Source organism: Idiotropiscis lumnitzeri, chromosome 8 (genome assembly GCF_059441095.1).
Source record: "Idiotropiscis lumnitzeri isolate Australia: NSW breed Sydney's pygmy pipehorse chromosome 8, RoL_Ilum_1.0, whole genome shotgun sequence".
NCBI classification, from domain to species: Eukaryota; Metazoa; Chordata; class Actinopteri; order Syngnathiformes; family Syngnathidae; genus Idiotropiscis; species Idiotropiscis lumnitzeri.
Genome location: NC_142398.1, coordinates 11883503 through 11903271, shown reverse-complemented (window position 1 = coordinate 11903271; position 19769 = coordinate 11883503). Strand labels below are relative to the sequence as shown.

Here is a 19769-nt window from a genome sequence, read left to right as displayed (position 1 = left end):
CAAAGAGAAAGATGCAAGTCAGCCTCAGCAGTCTGTCTTTGACGCAGTCTCCAGTGGCCCTGTACTGAAATGGCCCAACCAAGGCGCCTTAGTGGCACTGTGAAGCCACGCGACTTCAATAGTGATAAGATTACTGGAGAGCTGCCTTCAAAATGGTCACATGAAAAATTCAAAGTATTTTTTTTCCAAGGAAGATAAGGTCCAGCTGGAAATTTTGACTGCATTGTTTCAAAAAGTGACCTCCTCCAATAGGCGGCCCCAATTAAATTGCCAAGTGTGTCATTGAGTTACTAATAGCACAATGACAGAATAAAATATAGTATCGACAATATAATACAGGCTATATTGCGATGAATATTACTTTAATTATAATTTTCAATTTGTGAAACACAAATGTAAGATTAGTTAATGTTAATACAAAGCCTTACCAGCTAATAAAGCTCTTGCCATATGGCTGACTTCAGTAGCAAGAAAAACAAATATTAGATTTATAGAAACAAAACATCACTTGACCACGCTAATCAATGAAATCCTTGCTGTGAGATCATCATCATGGTCTCATCCACATTTATGAATGCGCAGCGAGTGACTCCGGTGGAGGAATAAGTTATTGGTTAGACATAATTACCAAAGCACAGATTGTTGGAAGTAAGAGAAAGTGGTGGTAGGGGATTTCATTGTCTGACATTGATTCAATTTAATCGTGACTAGTTCGAGAATCACTTTCCCCAACTGTCTTGTGTATATGTCAACATACTACGTTGCTGAAGCACTGACAACTTGACAGCTTGAGGTGAAGAGCTGACTATGTGGAAACTGGAAAAGTATTTGAATGAGGACACAGCTGGAGGAATCATCAGGGGCAATCTGGATTTCCTGGCATTGACTGGGAACTTCCTGCCGTTAAATTCTGCGACAAGGCGCTGTGGCCACACGCACACACCTATAGTCGTCGGCCTTTTCATCAAGGACAGAGTTTGCAAAAAAAAAATCTATCCATGCATTCCAGAGTAACAGTGGATATAAAAGGTCTACACACCCTGTTCAAAGGCTTTGCACAGGATCACATGAATGATTTTCCGTTATTTATATCCACTGTGAATTCAGATCAGAATTTGAATCTTTCACAAAAAGAGAATGCGGTTTGACAATTAGGCCATTTGAATTTTAGCAGCATCTAGCAGGTTCCATTTTAGTCCTATCCAATTATTCTTGAGCACCAAGCATTTCATTATCTCATAGACAATCTACATAAATGATTTGCATCATATCAGTGATACGCCACGGAACTTGCCAATGGCTTAAACAGTCAAAGTTTGGATTTCTCTTCCGCTTTTCTAGGTTGGCCTTCTGTACAAATGGCAGTGACATAGAACGTGGTAACCAAGGTTATATCAGAGCCAGGAGGGCACCTGTATAAATGGTGAATGTTGGAATGAGTTTGAAGTTTCAAAGTTAACATGATTTTTTTTTTTTTTTTTGCGATCTATGAGAAACACACATATAGAGAGTAAAAAGATGGTGACAAAGTCGTCTTTGCCTCACAAATCCTAAGAAAGCAAGATCGTATCTTACCGTTTCAAGATAGCTGCTCTTTATCGTTCTGAATCCTGGTACAGTGGAAAGATGGGATCCCGTCTCTTCGCTTTCATATGCTAACATTTCCACCACTATTATACAGTATATCAATGACACAGACAATCTCAAGACTCCCTGCAAACTAGTCGATTTGTTAGTACTGCATGCGTGTTATCAAATATCCAAACTAGAAGACAATTTAAAAAGAATTAAAAGTACTTGCTGATTTATAGTCATTCTTTGAGTATTGTACGGGTGTGGTGTATATTTTATGATTGTTTATTAAATGTTAATAAAATGATAGTGCGGTAAGTTCTACTGAACGTCATGAACATATTGTAATACATTTTCCACACATCGTGATACACTTCCTCCTGGAAAGAAGCGACTGGAACATTTAAAATTGTCATGATGTCAACAGTGAGGTTTGAGTGGTGAATGGATTCAAGTCATTTATTTCAGGAGCAAAATGACAAAGACCACTGGTGTCAGTAGAGTTTGGGCTGGTGTTTGTCAGCCACAGTTTTACAAATGGAAACATATGCAGTAGAGATCCTCGGTATTTGCGTTCCTATGTGGAACATTTTTGTGGAGACGGCTATGAAATCTGACATACTGCATAAGAAACTCAGCCAATAATGTTTTTAATTTCCATCAAGGTATTCATGCAAACTGAAGAAAATGATCTCTACTTAATGAAGATATCTGTTCTATAACAAAATCAGTTCTGACAGACAGTAAGGTAGCCAAGAGCTGGCTGGAGAAGGGTAAATGCAAAAATAGGTGACTGACGAGGAGAACATGAAGACATATTTGGGTACTAATGGTCAGAATACTCCTTGGCACTCTGAACAAATTTGAAGATGCACATAATAATATACTTTTTACTGTCGATATTTTTTTCATATATGAAACAAAAAAGAAAAGGATGTTTTACCTAGCTTTGCATTTCAGGTTGAGAGCAGGTGAGATATTTGACCCAAAAGACACACCCAAAGTCGTCTCCTAGAAGCTGCTGCTTGATGATGTCGCTTGTGTACGATGCACATAAAGAGAACTACAACTCCCGGACGTCTGTTCGACCTTTTAAGGGCTAATGGGATGCATCATTCCCATCATTTCTGGCCCAGCTGTTTTGGAGTAACAGCACGATAGTTGCATTGGTTAATATCAGTAACTACTCTAGATGCTACATGTGATGAATCCCCAAAATTTCCTGCACGATGTGTGTGGTATTGTTTACTGAAGGTGAAGGTTTTAGGTTCTTGGTTCAAAGGGTCATGAGCGCTGTTACTGTGTGCTAGAATTGCTACCAGGTGGAGCAAAACCTTATTCTCTGTTATTATAAACATTCCCAAGCACTTCATAAGATATTCTTAGCTGTTCTGAGTCAGGAAGAACATTTGGCACCCGATTAACAACTTCCGTTAGTCATACGTTCTATGAGTAGATGTCAAGGAGCTCCACACCCCCAGACACCCCAACAATGGCTCCGACTTTACAATATGGCGCGCGACACCATACAGACAACCGATGGCTGACATTGGAGTGCTGTGTTGAGGCCTTAAGACTTGACACCAATGGGCCTCAATGAGGAGGGCTTTCTCACTGAAAAAAAAAAATGACCAACTACCCCATCTCGGGACTCTTCTAGGGGTGCTCGTGCTTGCTGGCAACCCATAAATCCTGACATGACATCTTTCAATGTGATTTTATTATTCATAATGCACTGACAGTATAGAGTCCATAACTCAAATAGTTATATATCACATCAAGAGAAAAATCAGGGCATTAATCAACAAACGATGTGCATTTAGTTTTATTGGTGCGATTACACACCGTATTAATGTTTGGTAACACCTCATTAAACAGTGCACCAGAGCGTTGGTGGGCGGTACAGCAATGTAGAGCTAATTAACGGATGCCTGTGAGACTTAGACACCCGTTAGCAAATAACATGATGTACAGGATGTCATCATTTGCAACCAGCTCCAAATGTTATGCATTCTTGCAATTGACAATGCAATCTAAAAACAATCATACAAATTGATCCAATAGCAAAAATGCTCAACTGACATTTTCTGACTGCTACGCTTATTCTGACAAATCTCTTATGCAAGTCAAATTGGCAACATGTCAATAAAATTACACACTGGGGATGGACTCCCGAATATGTCAATATTGGCTGCAATGTGTAGCGTTTAATGGCTTTCCGACCGGCGCCATCAACACACTTGTATTTTACTAGCAAACTGGATAATCACTAATATTAATCAGTTTGTTGAGATGCTCAGGGCAGTCACACAGAGCATCTGGCATCCACTAATCTCCAACCTACAAACCTCCTTTTCTAAGTACAACGCTGTTCACTCCAATGCGATCACAACAATAAAATGTGTTAGAATGGTGGTGCCTTCCAGTGTTTCTCTCCTTCCACCTATTATGAAGCTGTGCAGGTTGCGTATTCAAATACAGAAGATACAATATTATCTTTTGTTCAGTTTGGGTGTTCAGAGACGGGCAAAGAAGACCCATTTGTGACATCACTAATGATGTGAAAGCAAATCCTAATTCAAGATTGCGCAGGCACAAGTAAGATGCAGAAACTGGAAGCCTCCAGAGCACAAAAGTGAGCCTCAATGGTAAAAATCTCACTCTCATGACACTTGTTTTTTTTCTTAGTTTTTTGTTGTTTTTGTTTTTTTACATTAATTATGCCAAATTGAATGCAGCTACAATTAACTGTTTTGCTATGTCAGCTGCAAGACTATGGTATTAGGTGGAGGTCTACTCCACCTCTAAAACTATAGTCCAAACAAAACGAAAAAAAAACAAGTTATCGATTAAACTGAATAATCGGCAAACTCTATGTTAAACTATCAATCCATCCATTATCTAAGACGCTTATCTTCAAGAGGGTCGCTTGGGTGCTGGATTCTATCCCAGCGGTCTTCAGGCAGTAGGCGAGGTACACCCTGAACTGGTTGTCAGCCAATCACAGGGCACACAAAGAACCACCTACGCTCACACTCGGGACATTTTAGAGTGTTCAATCAACCTACCATGCATATCTTTGGAATGTGGGAGAAAACTGGACTACCCAGAGAACACCCACGCAGGCACAGGGAGAACATGGAACCCCCCACACAGGAAGGCCGGAGCTGGAACCGAAGCCTGCACCTCTGCACTGTGAGGCCATCGTGCAAACGAGTCGACAACCATGCCGCCCTATGTAACAAAACTAGATCATGCTGTTTTGCTTTGACAGGGGCCGTCCAGTTTGTCACCACCATCACTCGTTGGCTATCTCTGTCGCACAAAGGTCTGATTGTCAAGCAGAATGGGGTCACACTCTGTGTTCTGGATGGTTTGTGACCAGTCGGTCACTGTTCACTCAGAGGGTCGGAATGTTTGCCAACTACAAGGATGCTTGAAGATGCAATTCAACGTAAAGGACTTCAGTCACTAGTTTCGGGCTGAATTGAGGCAATCAATAACACAATTTTGTCTGTGAGCCACACAGTCACCAAGAAGAAAACCAGAAAACCTTACTCATGAGAACAAGACAAAAGGCTGAACGTCAGTTCTTTATAAAAAAACAGTGAACTGATCTTCGTACAATGACGGTGACATCATCTGAAGTTATGCTCACATCCAGTGTGGGGATATCAAATACTGGGAGTAGATGTATTTGATTAAAAAAAATGGTCCAATTGTACATCATAAGCCGTTTTCTATCGTTTGTGACGGAAATGGACAGCAGTCGACTTACCTTGTAGCATGCATCTGTAGGCAGACTCGGAGATGGCGTAGATGTGAGGGGGCATTTCGTGCCTCTTTTTGCCTCTGTACATTTCCACGATGTTCTCCGAGTAGATGGGGAGGTTTTTGTAGGGATTTATGACCACGCAGAAGAGACCAGAGTATGTCTATTAAAACAAAAACAAAGAAAATACAGTCAATCTAAACGCAACCATTTTTTTTTAATTTTGTTAATTTAACATGGGTTGCTGAGGACTAATTTGACAGTGACTCAGCACCAAAAGCAGCTCAATGTAGCGCTTGCTGCTTCTTGTACACGTAATGCACTTTGTATCAATATTAACAAATTGTGTAGTTGGTGAACAGGCTTTTTTTTTCTCCAAAAATTGTGCTAATTCTCCCCAGTTATCTATTAATGAGTGACAACAATCAGATCGTGAGCCTGATGCGGTAATCCACTGCTACTACGGCTACATTATGTGAACAGACATGCGACAGCAGACAAACCGGCCCTAGCAGGGTTAATCCTTGAACACTCCATTAAATCAAGAGTGCATGACGCTGTGTAGTAGACAGTGAAGGGATTAAGGCTATTCCAATCACATATCTATGACTGGGATCAAATGTCTTGATTCAGGAGGCCAAAAAATATCCTTACTTGACAATATGCAGTTAATTAAATCCATAGTTCATATATGCGTCATGGCAGCAATGTAAGAAGAGAAAACAAAACATGGAATGAGACTATCAAAGCTAGTTGGATTTTAATGAATGTGCAAATGAATGTCTCCACACCAAAACATCAATGCAAACAACACAACTTAGGTATATAAAACAAACTCAGTGAATCAAAACCAGACCAAAAGCAAGACGATTAAATTAAATATTATAAAAAAAGCGGCTGACCAACACAATGGAGTAATGTTGAGGTGACCTGAATGTAAAACTACAGTAAGTCAAGGACAAACTAAACTGTATGGATGCAATATTTTTCTAGTATTGTGTAACATATGTGCATGTCACTTGTATGTACAGTATATTCAGTTTTTTCAGGTGGTCAATAATGAAAGCATACTGATTTGGGGTTTTCGTTACTTGTTAATAGATGGTCAAAAATATATTACAGGCACTCAATTGGAGACTGAGACCTACAATTCAAACAAGCACACTGCTGGCAAACAGTTACTTCTCAAAATCATCATTAGGGATCCATATGTACAATTATTCCACTTTGGTTGGTTGGTGTGAGATCGTTTTGTTGAGGACTGAAACAGTTTTAATGTAGAATCGAAATGTAAATTTTTAAATGCGTTCCAGCCACACATTCCCATGGAGCATCCATCATACTGCATTGTCCCTATTTGGGTGGTTAGAACCACTGTTATTGTCATTGCCACTATTTTCTGTTTGCATTGATCCATATATATTAATAAATAAATACCCAGAGACCCCTCAGCAAATAAAGAATACGTGCATTTACAAAACTTCCACGCACACATATTTCAATGACATGAATGAGTCCTGCAATGCATGTCCATTCTGCGTTCTATTGCGATCACCAGACGGCCGCCATATCCCCACCCCTCCCATTTCTTCCATGAGCGCATATTATGATGTAGATGTGTGCTACAAGCCAACAACACATTGTATTTACCACATGGTATGTAAAAATCGATGAATGTTCATAAATAATTATGCTAATATTCAAACCCTTTTTGCATGCATCGACTAGGAATTAGCAATTGTAGGAATTAGGTGCCACGGTAACCCTATCATGGACCCCCGACAGTGGGCACAGAGCCAGACAGACAGATCACTGCTACTGACCCAGCATGGGCCACGGGCAGCGGGGAGACAGGAATGACTCAGCTGGCTGCCCTTGACAGAGGACCCCAGGAGGTATTTGTGGGATTAGCGGGCCTCTGAGGGCGAGAGGTTGGCCGCCTAGATGGGCAGTCACGACTGGACACCAGCCAGTAAAGCATTCATCACATTGAAATACAGTTCAACACTTTTAATACTATTTTCAGACCCTTTAGGCACAATAGTTCTTCACTATTATGAGAAAATGTGGTGAATGAGGGGGGCTGGTTGTTGTTATGATTCTGATACAGGCACTTAAATGGCACTCAAATAAATGTTTGTGAAACGAAAAATGCTGAGCAACGGGGCCTTAGTTTCTCTCAATGGGCAAGGATAAACCATTCCTCCTGTGTGTTTCATTTAAACAACAGGACTAAACTCACTTGCTGAATGCTAAAGTCACGCAGAACAGACGAAAGCGTGCTTACCCGTTTCATCGAACTAAATCGGCCCCCGCAACGGAGCAGTAAGATTCATATAGTTCTATTTTTGTTCTAAATCTCAAGAAGCCAAACTGGACCAAGCTATTATTAGTGTGAAATTGAACTGCTTAAAACAACTTTCAAATTGTAATTATGACAACTTCTTGGCTACGAGCACAGGATTTTAGCTCGGACACTTAACATGTCATAAAATACAGTAGCAAGTAAGCTTCTAAGAATTCTGATGGTAACGCTGTAAAGCTCAACACTCCAAACCGAACGGATGGAAAAAAAAAAAAAAAAAAGCAATCAACTGTGGAATTTCAAATGTGCCAAAGTGAACAGTTTGCGTGGCGCTGTGTGTAATCCCACTAGACAGCTAAAGTGTCTCAGAAAAACCTCAAACTGAGCATAGAAAGAAATAACTTATTGAACACAATCTGTTCAGAGGACTTGATTGCTGTCCCTCCTCACCCCAAAAGTGAATTAATTTAGTCTAGGCTCCAAATGTCGTATCATAAAACCTTGATTATATTTGTTTATTCAAGTGTAAAGACAAGTGTACCATTTGCGGGGATAAAAATCAATAAACAAAGTTATTACAGTTCTGTTAGCATATACTGTAGCAAATAGCAGACCTGCAGTTGTGTGGTGTGAATTGGTTAGCGTTATACCCAAGTTCCAACTTTCTTCAATGCTGTGAAGGTATCGGAACGTGATTGGAAAAGAGAGTGCCTGAATGTGATTACATGAATAAGTGAGGGGGTGTGGCCTGTGTAACAGGACACCCGGGAGAGTGAGGGAGTTAGCTTGCGTTTGGAGATGCACGCAACCAGTTGACGTCTGGAAAAGTAATGTAAACAACGTCATTGATTTGTCATAGTCAATTTGATTATCATCACCACGGTGTGTGTAAAAATGTGTTTTTTTTTTTTTAATTCTGAGGTCGTTCAACCCCTAGTATAATATGCCTCATCAATTCTGCTTAAAGATGAGCGTGGACAAGTAGCAGGCTGCATTCAATAATGTATCAGAGTGGCATCAATAAAACAGACTTGCACAGAACCCTTCTTGGACAGCTGCAATGATTATCAAAAGCAGGAGTGCTATGATGCCCGAAAGAGCCAAATGGCTTTATAAAAAAGGCTTAATAAAAAAAGCATAATTTAGGACCCTGATCATTGTAAAAAAGAAATCACATGAGGAGGGGATACTTTGCGATAATTGTTATATATTCACTGACTGTGAAAAGCTTTTCCAGCCAATTTACACAACACATAACGCCAGAGCATCAACGTGGGCTGGGTGAAGGCTCGCTCACACAAATGACTCAATAAAGCTTGATGCTATACTGAGCATATTTTCTTTTCTCTTGGGGAACTTATGAAATATCCAAACAATGAGAGAGGACAAAAAAGATTGTGTGCTGGTTTGCATGTTGAGTTTACTTTGCATGTGTATGCAGCTTTTCTGTTTGCGTACCAAAAATTTCAAGCTAGGGGTCTCTGTGCAACTAACCCTGTAAGTGTGTGTCATTTTCGCTGAGTGAATGAGACCTTGAAGCGAGTATCTAACTAACATGTTTGATATTTTTTGCCTCGCAAGTTTAAAAAACAAAACTTCATGTGTCGTGATTTTTTTGTCACTGCCTCCAAAAACATTGCCAGTCCAGTTAATACAAGTTTGGACGTTTGATCCTACTACAGATTGTATATTCCCTTTACATACTAGAAAAGTTAAAAATTTGAAAGTCATTTTGAAAAAGAAAAATAGTGTGTAAATCTTGATGAACTGGATGGGCTCTGGGGAGAGTTAAAACATCTACTTTGTAATGCGAATTAGGCTTATCTGAGAAAATGTCAGAGAAAAACAATGTGAGGGTGTGATTCAGCAAAGATGTAGGCATTTATCAAGTGAGGAGAGTTGTTATCTGTGTGGATTGTGGCCCATTTTGGAGATTTGCCATCTTCAGTAAGAACTTGGGAGACACCGATGCCAAAGTTTCAGATTTTCACCTATTGCAGGTACAGTATGGAATTTGTATGGAACGAATCTCCTGTGATAAATGTGGTTTCATTGTAAAGCAAGACATTTGTAACCACTGTAGGGCACAACTACTCACATAAATGAGGCCTGAGTAATAACGGTCCTTGAGGTTGTGTAGTACGGAGGCTTCGTTGAGACAGGTGAGCTCCGCCATGTCTTCCACTTTACTGAACTTGGGAGGGTTCATCTTCTGGATGTCATCCTTGTTAACCGACGCCTTCTTCCCATTCTCCGCCAGCTCCACGAGCACCTCGTCGCCGCGCTCCTCTCGCACGCTGGCCGCCTCGAAGCCGTGGCGCTCCGACGGGATCCATACCAGCCTTTTGGCGGTCCAGTCGGCTTGTGAGGCCGGGTTGTAGACCACGGCGCGGTCCACAAAAAGGTACCGCTCCGGGTCCTCCTGCCCACTCCTCTGTGACATCGCCGCGCCTACCAGAAGCAGCTCTCCTCGCTTGGCCACCTGCAGCCGAGATACAAATCATCACGGGTTAGACAAGTTTTGTGGAGTTCATTCACACAAGAAAGCACAAAATGACTCCAACAGCCCTGAGGGAAAACATTCCAAGATTCGGTCACAAGCTCTTATGAATAATTTTTAATGGCTAATATATGAAGGGCCCCACTGCAAAACTGAAAATAGCAAATGTTCAGACTAAATGACGGAAATGTAAGCCTTCTGCTTCACTTACGATATTCGTCAATCCTTTTATGTATTTGTGTGGACATATTGATGCCCACACAGACCTCAAAGGCCTTCCACCTCCGTCCCTGTACATAACCAGCCCACACACACTCTAACGTTTCAAACCATTTCAAATCAGCCAAGGAAACCTTGACTGCAGTGGAAAAATCATTCGAGATTAGGGGTGTAACTAAAGATTATTTTTTCGATTAATCGGATGAAAACTTGTAATCTAATATTAAATGAATATAGCCCAACATCACACGATAGAACAGATGCCGTCAATGTGGTGCCTGCGGACACCGGGCAGTCCTCAAGGACCATGATTACATTAAAAAAAGAGACAGACAGATCGATAGACAGACAGACAAGCACGAAAACCCGAAAGCTCATGTATTAATGACATTAATTGACAAAGACAAAAACTTTTTTCAGTCTTAGTTTTAGTCATTTCAATTGCTTTCGTAAACTATAATAACTATGTTTAACATACCTCTACACAAAAGGATAAGTCACTAAGGGTAATCTTTTAGAAACATCAGACAATCGAACCTTTGCTGAATTTTATTGCAATGTAGGAAGAATGTGCAAATTTGGATCATTTATCGACGCACAGTACCTGTCAAAAGTTTGGAAACATGGTCCAATTCAGCATTTTTTTCATTATTTGAAAATTTCCTGAATTGAAGATGAATACTTTGGTGCTTCAAAATGATGAAGAAATCTGTATTGCTGGAACCATTTGGTAAACAAAAAAATGTTACTCAAAAGAGAATATGAGTTAGAATTTAGATTCTTCAAAGTGGGCACCATTTTGCCCAGATAACCACATTGGTATTTTCTCAGCTTTATGATGCAGATGATGCTTAATGAACTGGAATGACTTTCAGTTCACTGCTGTGCATTATCAAGAATTAATAGCTTGAATTTCTTGACCTCTTCAAATGTCATGTCATTGTCATTATCCACACCGCTTATCCTGTACAGAGACGCGGGAGGAGCCTATCCCAGCTGACTGCAGCCGAAAGGCGCACTACACCCTGAACTGGTCGCCAGCCAGTCACAGGGCAGACATAGAAACCGTCACGAGTGGGAACCGAACCCAGGCTGCCCGCACATAACTCAGGCGGATGTACCACAACACCATCAGTGACTCCCTCTTCAAATGTTTGAGACCTATTGAATGTGAAGGTGTTTACAGTCTTCTGACTGGTACTGTATGTATAAGCAACTGTTTAAGCAGACTAACCAGCCACATTGTTAGGTTGAAGGGGCCTAATGCAAGAGTTGCTCGAAATATTCTACCATTGTGGAAAAGGGCTTGGTAGATGATACAAGCTGACTACCTTGATGAGAAAGAACCGATCCACTCAGCGAGCCTGTTAGTCATGTGGGCCAAGCTTTACTAATGAATGCTGGGAGCTGCCGAGCCCACAAGCAGGTCCCATGTTTGAACTCGGCTGGCACCTAAGGGGCACGAATGTGGGTCAAGTTGCGCAATAATAGTGGGGAAGGGGCTCAGTGTGGCTGCTGTGGGTCACTGCATCTCCTTAGACCTACTTTGTATGCCCTGAGGCAACTCCAGTAATAAAACACTGTTCAGAAGGGGGTAGCAAAAGAGGCACTTACGTTTAGCTAATATTTGTTTGACCTTGTGTGCCTTTAAGGGGTGTGACCGACTGAGTGACATCAACAGTCACTCAGTGGACCAGTTCAGTTCCTCGCATTATCTGTAACGTATTATTAGAATTAAGCACGTGCGGAAATTTGAGGATATGTATTCAGTGTTTGTGTGGTGTGCGAGACCAACTCCGGGTTTTGGTTTTGTTTGTTTTTTTAAAGACTATTTGCGGGCTCCTCGATTGAATTTGTAAACTACTGCAGCTTGCTAACCAGCTAGCTTTCAATTGCAGTGCTCCAAAAAAAAATGAACTGACGTCACAAACTAACTTATATTGTACCACACGATGAACCTACACTTTCCAGATTCCATACAAACATCAACAGGCGATTTACCGCGCCGAGTGGGTTTAACTTGGTGGAAATGTGACTTTTTTTTTTAGAGCGACTTGTGACCGAACCTCATCATGGGTGTGGGCGGCTCAAAACACGTCTGGGTGGAGATAAAATAAACGCAAAGGGGGACAATGACCGCACAGTTGCAAACTCAGGCTGCAAACAAACAAAAGCCTTTATTCCACAGAACTACAAAAACGGAAAGATTTCCCTAAGCCGTATTGTTGCCATGAATAGACGCCGGTTAGCATTAGGTCCTCCATCATTGAAAAGTCACGGGCACAATAATCCGCTAGCTACAGTGAACGCACCGCACAGCTAGCCACGACAAGGCGCGAGAAAGCGGAGGGGGGGGAAACAATTTGGGCCATCTTGCAGCACGTACCACACGCAGCAGGTGAAGGAAATCCTCCTGTGGAGTTTACCGGTATCCGCGTGGAAGCACAACGCCAGGAAAAAGAGTCCCTTCTTCTTTATTGCCCGCTCTCATCAGTGGTACTCCACCATCCGGCACCCGCCTCTCAACCGAACCCTGTCCGCCCCCTAAGGGATGGGTGGCACATCGGCACCGCCCATTACGCAAATCCGCAATGTGATTGGCTCATGTGAATGTAATACTTGGCTGCGATTGGTTCAAATCGATTTCCATCTCCACAAAAGCGGCACTGCGGGCTGGCGATGGATGCTGCTAACGTTGGAAGCGTACCACACTACAGAAATTTTGAAATTGTCTGTTTGGTTTTATTTTATGTTTGACGTTTTTATTTACACCGTTAGAGAACGCGCATGTATTTTATTTGCTGTCTTATGTTAAACATTTAAACAATTTAGCCTTTATTTTGTGTAGACATTAAATTCGCTTGCCAATATGTTTATTATGTGGTGTGAAACTACAATGCACAGTATTATACACAATCACCTATCACTTAACCAAATAGCAGGGGAAAAAAATACTTTTTAGGGTTAGGTTTTAGTCATGAATGTTTTAATAGCGCTCTCTAGTGGAGATTGAGTGACATTGCATGTAGAAAAGGGCCCTTGGTTTACGATGGGGCGCAACGCGAAACGAATCTGTACGTCGGAACCCAATACAGTAGAAATGGATCGATGAATATAAGTCACGTGCAGAAAAGAACAAAGAAAATGGTATCTTACAAATAAATGCTGCTCTGAAACAAAGTTTGGTTCCAAATTTCTGTCATATAGCACTGAACACTTTTTTGCATGTGTGCCAGTGAGTGCATCTACATTTTAGTATTCCTATAAGTGAATGTTATTTGTCTTATATATATTTATATGTCAAATAAAACTAACTATAAGAATATAAAAACATTCAAATGAAAACTAAATAAATAAAGATCTTTCGAGTTGAATGGCAAACAGTCCTACGACCTTAAAGCCATGGATTTAATCATTTCTAGAGCCATGTAATGTTAGCAATGGCTGTCTAAGGGATTTAATCAATTAATGTTTAACAGTTCTGAAATCATTTATGGTGGTGTTCAGTTCATCAGGTGCGTAAACTTTTCCAAACATTCTTTACTTACCTCATTACTGTAGGATAGAGTTCTATTTGGGCAAACATCTTGCCCAATGCACCCACAGCTAACAAAAAAACACCCTCATCTTAAAATAAGACATCAAGAAAGCACGGCCCCTAAAATATTGGTTATTCTTAAAACCTTTCGCATGTCTTACTGAGCGGGGTGAGCAGGTTCCTCAACAGACAGCCCGGTCATAAAAAGTGCGCCAGCTTGAGATAAGCATTGTCCTATTTTGTTCAAAATAAAAAGGGCAACAAATTTGGAGGGACATTCGATGGCACTGTGGATGAACTGCGCCAGGTACATGTTTAAACCTAATCCAGACACCTTGAGGATGATTCCGTAGTAACTGTTAGCTATTCCAAACCTGGAAACACAACATCAGAAAACAATTCATAAGTTATTCATTTATTGCGAGGGATACGTTGCAGATGCACCCACATTAGGTAAAAAATCAATGTCATTTCTTCTGTGATGAGTTTGAGCACAGATGATTGTTTGTCGCTGTGTGCCTTGCTACAAGTTCAGGGTGTCCCCCGACGACTGCCCAAAGACAGCTGCGATAGAATCCAGCAACCCGTGAGAGGAAAAGCGTAATGTTGAGTTGTAATTTTAAATCCGTTATTTTTATTTGTGTGTACGCTTTATTGTCTTTAGGTGAAGCACGTCCCTAGCAAGGGTAATATAGTTAATGGAAACTACTTAAATAATTAAAATTTAAAATACATTTTTGTAAAAGAACCTCAATTTTAATCTTGCACTTGACAAGTATCCATGCACAAAAAAACTAATACTAAAACTCATAAAAAACTAATACAAAGCATTTCTGAAAAAATAAAAACTAACAAACCTTCTCATAAAACGAAAATTACAGTTAAGTGAACTTAAAAAGGTCAAAATGAAATAAAAACACACTATAATGAAAGATCCAAATCCATTAAGACAAATATTGGTTGGGGATCGCATACTGTGCCGAAAAAATATCAATGATATCTCTGATTAATCGAGGTTGACTTACTATCCAATCGGAGCAAAGCATATTTACAGCTTGGACATTAATTAGAAGTGGGACCATTACAAATGCTTGAATGGATTATATATTATAAAAAAACTGTGACATGGCACTTTTAAACTGTTGTGCATTTTTTTATGGATTTGTCAGCCACATGAAGTTAGAACCGCACAACTGATTTTTGTTTCAGAATATTTATTGAATCCTACAATACAACATTCAGTAGACAGTTCAACATTGTGTTGCATGATCTAGTCCAGTCTTCTCAAAAACAATTGTTCATTAGGAGTTTTGATAGGCATTTCATGGCACTTGTAAAAGTTACGGTGGAGCATTCTTGTAAGATGCAGAGTCTGATCTTCCGAAACATAACGGAAGCCTCTATTGTCCTATACTAAACTCTAATGATGATCTCTTTAGAAATATTTCCTCAACTAATTACTTCGTCTGTTCGACATCTTCAATTGTCTCGGGGAGGTGGACTTTATTTGTCTCAGGAAGGAGTAAGGTCAACAGCCCAACACCTGAAACCATCATGGCAAACACAAGTGTTGGTAAACCAACCCACACGTCCTCAAGAAGGCCCACCAGGGGTGATACTGCCACACCGAAACGGCCGAGGAAAGAACAGCTACCAAAACCAATTTGTCTGTGACAACACAAACAAGAACATGCAACTTTCAGGAACATTTGCAAAAATCTGCTTTAATTTTTTAAAACAATTCACAATATTTGACTATTTTCTGATAGTTATGGACCAAACCAGAACTGAATCATAATTTGTTTGTGCATTCTCTGCACTGTCAATTTGAAATAATGTATTTTTTTTTTTAAATAAAAGAATCAAAATTAAAATGTTTTTTTTTTTTAACCGATTCATCTCCAAACAAAGAAACACAAACACAACATAAAACATAACCTGAAAAACTCACAAGTTGGGGCACTCGTAACTCAAAAGATATCTGCATATTTCATTTTACTGACCTCAATACTGTCGGATAGAGCTCCATTGTGTACAAATACAAAACTGTAAAAGCTGCTTCGGAAAACATCTTGCCCATTGCCGCCACTGCCGTCCGACATGCTGCCATATCTATAAAGAAGACATCCAGGAAGCACGTTTCTGACCAGCACTTTATCCTTTCGCACTCTCATCACTTACCCGGTGGGATAAACACATTGCAAAACAAACACAGTCCAGTCAGAAGAAGTCCAGCACTCTGATTCAACTTTCGGCCAAGTTTGTTAATTGAAAAAAGGGCGAAAACTTTGGCGGGAATTTCGCTGACGCCATAGAACAACTGTGTGACAAAAATGTTTACGCCGAATCCAGAGACATTCAAGCTGATGCCGTAGTAACTGCAGGCTACTCCGAACCTATGAATGGAAGAACAGATTGAGTCGCAATGTTGAAATTAAAATACAGTGGAACCTATAAAGTCGAAGTTCTTACAATTCAGGATTCGAAAAAAAAAACATTTACTCAAAAGATGACGCTAAGTCACAGAAATTGAGAGTTCATCTCCAGGATCTCACGCCATACGCACACACACAACAACTTTGCGGTGTCTGCTCTAACGCTGCACGTATGTAGCTTCCACGCATGTATCGTCCCCATGTAGATATGTTACACGTGCAGTAAGGTGACTCCCATCCAACCATTCCTCTCTATGATCCGTTTTGACTCGAATCCGAAAATTGTGATCATTTGTTTTCAACTGAATTCGAGACACCACCGATTTTTGCTCAGCCTTACATAACGTACTTTGCATTTGTCAATAATAAGAACGAGTAATAGATTTATTTAAAAAACAATGAATGAATGGTCATTTAGTAGTTTTAGTATAAAAAGAAAAAGGGGCTCGGATTAAGAAACAGATCCATCCCAAAACGGAGTGTGCGACCTCAGAGCTTCCACTGTACTAAACGATACCAACTTATTGCATGTAAGAGGTATGCACAGTTTGTTTTAAAAGGGACAACAACAAAGTCCAGTGTGACAAAGACTTTCTTATTTGAGCCATACCATATAGTGCCAACAATTAGAGTCAGTCTCCTCAACTTTGGACTCCTCACCAGATGCAGCAAAGAATATTTTCTGTTCTCATTTTCCAATACTATTATTTTTAACAAATCCTGTGGGAGGAGGGGATATTCTTTAAAGACGTATATAAAAAAAAAAATCCAGTCTGTCTTGACAAATAACTAGAGTTTGCACCTCAGGTTTTAGGTCATCCATAAACTTCTTTCTGTGGTTTACTTTTGCACACTTGCTCAAGTAAAAATAAGCAGGGTTCACCTTTCCCTGGCTTACCAGCCATCTGGCTGACTCTGGAAGCCACCTGCATAGACAACACACACACACATACAGACACACACATCATAAATTAATTATCAAACGCAATGAACGGTTTTGGTTCGAAGACAACCAGAGCTGTCCAGCTGCTGCAGATTCAACACCCTGATAATGAAATGACCTGGATGAATGCATATATTCACAGGCTTCATATATGAAGGTCTTTAAAATGATACTTTTTAGTCCAAAACTTGAAAGAATCACTTGATACTACTATATTTTCTTACCACCAACAAATGATTGCTGGCAAGAGTGGGCTGGTTGACAAGGCCATCAGGTACCTCCAGTCGTTCACTAAATAGGCGAGAGCACTCAACGTTGAACTGCCCAAACTCCAGTCCATGCTCATTAAAATGAGCACAGAAGATCGACGCTTGATGTCCGCCCATTCTACACCTACGACGAGAGCTCATTATTACATCACTAAAGCAATGTTGTAGCCGCATCACAATCTATGTTCAGGACAGAGAAAAGGTCAATTTGTTAGGTCGGCGGTGAGTTGATTTTAATCAGTGTTTCTCAACCTTGTTTTATATGATGAAAATCTTAAGAGAAAATGTCAGATAAAGTATAAACTAACACAAAGTTAATAGTGTATTCTCATAGGAAGTTATGACTTAATCTGTAGCGTGAATAACAGTTTATGGTAAATAAATAAATACCTGATAATTTGATCTGGCAGCAGCAGTGACAAACTACATATATATATATATATATATATATAAACAATTGCAGCGTGACTACGTCAATATTCAGGAAGTGATTTCAAGATTATCCCAAACCAAATTCATAAATTCACGTGCGGTGTAGAGTTTAACCTGAAGATGGCGCCACACAGGCAGTTTTAGCCCTAAATTCAAGATTTCAACAAATACATTTACCCCTTTAAATTGATTAGTTGCATGAATCGGTAATATAAAACTCACACAGAACTGCAGTGATTATGCTGACTCCAGAAGCTCCAAAGCCAGTAAAGAACCTCATGACTGCAAACATGATGAAATTAGATGACAGAGCACTTCCGAATCCAAAGATTGAGGTGATCAGATAGGACACCAACAGAATGTTTTTTCTGCCAAATCTGCCAGAAAAAAATATGCAATTCAAAGTGTGACTAAAAACAAGGGCTAGCGTCTACCAGGCTAACATGCTGTACGTTTGGAGTCGATATTCTTACTCACATAGTGAGGGCTGACAAATTAAATCAAAAGATGATTATACATGCTGCAACAAAAAGCAATAAATTCATGCCTGTCACTGAGATGGCCGAGGACTGCTGCTCCCAACATGACGCCGAGGAAGAAAATAGTGGCTATGGATTTGTTCAGTCTTTTTAGCTCACAAACCAGACCCCACTGAAGAGCCAATTGATAAAAAAAAAAAATTAAGGATTCATCTGATGAGTCATAGAGAAATTCAAATCTAACTCACCTCTGTGGCCAAAGTAGACTTCATGGTGGAGGTATCATACACCCATCCATTCTGACAAAGTACTGTAGGTAACACAGTAGTGTAGGAGGAATTCCGCAACAGCTGATATTGAGGCTCTGCAAACATCTGACAAGAGCTCAAGCTCTCGTCATCATCCAAAGGAATACTGACAATGAGCCTTTCCTCTCTGGAGAGATTCCTAAAAACATCCTCATCGTTGAAAGCACTGATGTTGCAGTGGTGAGAAGGAATAAATGCAACAAAATTATTCAGCAGGAAATGAAAAGGCAAAACCAGACGAGGAATGACCAAGATTAGCATCAGCCTATATTGAAACGGCCCGAAGCCTTTCACTTCTGCTAACACGTCATCAAACTTCATCATGAAAGTACGACTGGTAATGTGGAGCGAGGCACAGAGTAAACGGGAAAAGTCTTGGAGTCCAAGTTAATGGACAGTTACGGCAATCAGTGACAGCAAGGTGAGACATTGCGATCGGCCTTATTTTGCAGAAGTATTAACACAATTTGGCAAGTAAACAATTTTATGAATAAATTAGTTGCCAGTTGAGGCTGGGTACTTGCTGCAATTATACATTGCAAGAACCTGCGTGCTGGTTTGAGCTGTTCTTAACCTACTACATGTGCTTTGAACCAAAAATTTAATAATTGACTTGAGAAAGAACCTTCCTTCTGTTATTATTGACCGGGCGGTCGAATCTGTCTTGGGATAAGAGTTGATTTACTTACTTGCACAAGTATGGTGAGTCGGGACTACAGTATGTGAGCGAGGATGGGCAATTCCGGTCCTCGAGGGCTCGTATTTTGGATACATTATTTGTGTATATTTTTTTTCAATGATTGTATTTAGACAGGACTTGGAGTTTCTGTGAGTGTGTGTTTGCATGGATTTAGTAAAACCGTAGTATGAAGGCCTGGGGGTTAGCACGTCTGCGTAACAGTGAACAGGTTCGGGGTTCAGATTTTGGTTTGCTGTATAAAGTCTGCATGTCCCCCCGCCCCCCGCTCTTATCATGTTTTTTTTTTTTTGTTGGGTC

At 40.3% G+C, this 19769-nt stretch overlaps 2 protein-coding genes across 9 annotated transcripts in view; both read right to left on the bottom strand.

Annotated features, from left to right (window-relative positions):
* The window catches only part of myh10 (myosin, heavy chain 10, non-muscle), a 35973-nt gene extending 23080 nt beyond the window's left edge, over positions 1-12893 (bottom strand). For all 7 annotated transcript variants that reach the window (XM_088302609.1, XM_088302613.1, XM_088302611.1 and 4 more), the window contains exons 1-3: positions 12755-12893; positions 9748-10131; positions 5351-5507 (exon numbers count right to left, since the gene is read on the bottom strand). In XM_088302609.1, coding sequence (XP_088158735.1) covers positions 5351-5507; positions 9748-10092 — 502 coding nt within the window. In that variant the 5' untranslated portion in view covers positions 10093-10131; positions 12755-12893. The remainder of the gene's footprint in view (positions 1-5350; positions 5508-9747; positions 10132-12754) is intronic.
* A 2254-nt stretch (positions 12894-15147) lies between these two features.
* LOC148332184 (solute carrier family 22 member 7-like) lies at positions 15148-19115 on the bottom strand. Of its 2 annotated transcripts, none has more exons than XM_088302750.1 (9): positions 18713-19115; positions 18533-18636; positions 18208-18362; positions 17509-17677; positions 17144-17267; positions 16952-17061; positions 16088-16302; positions 15910-16018; positions 15148-15574 (listed from the first exon to the last, which is right to left on the bottom strand). In XM_088302750.1, the coding sequence occupies exons 1-9, from the start codon at positions 19094-19096 to the stop codon at positions 15364-15366; spliced, it is 1581 nt and encodes a 526-aa protein (XP_088158876.1). In that variant the 5' UTR covers positions 19097-19115; the 3' UTR covers positions 15148-15363. The 2 variants fall into 2 exon arrangements, with proteins under 2 accessions (XP_088158876.1, XP_088158877.1); XM_088302751.1 differs by having other exon boundaries at positions 15148-15449.
* Positions 19116-19769: the final 654 nt, after the last annotated feature.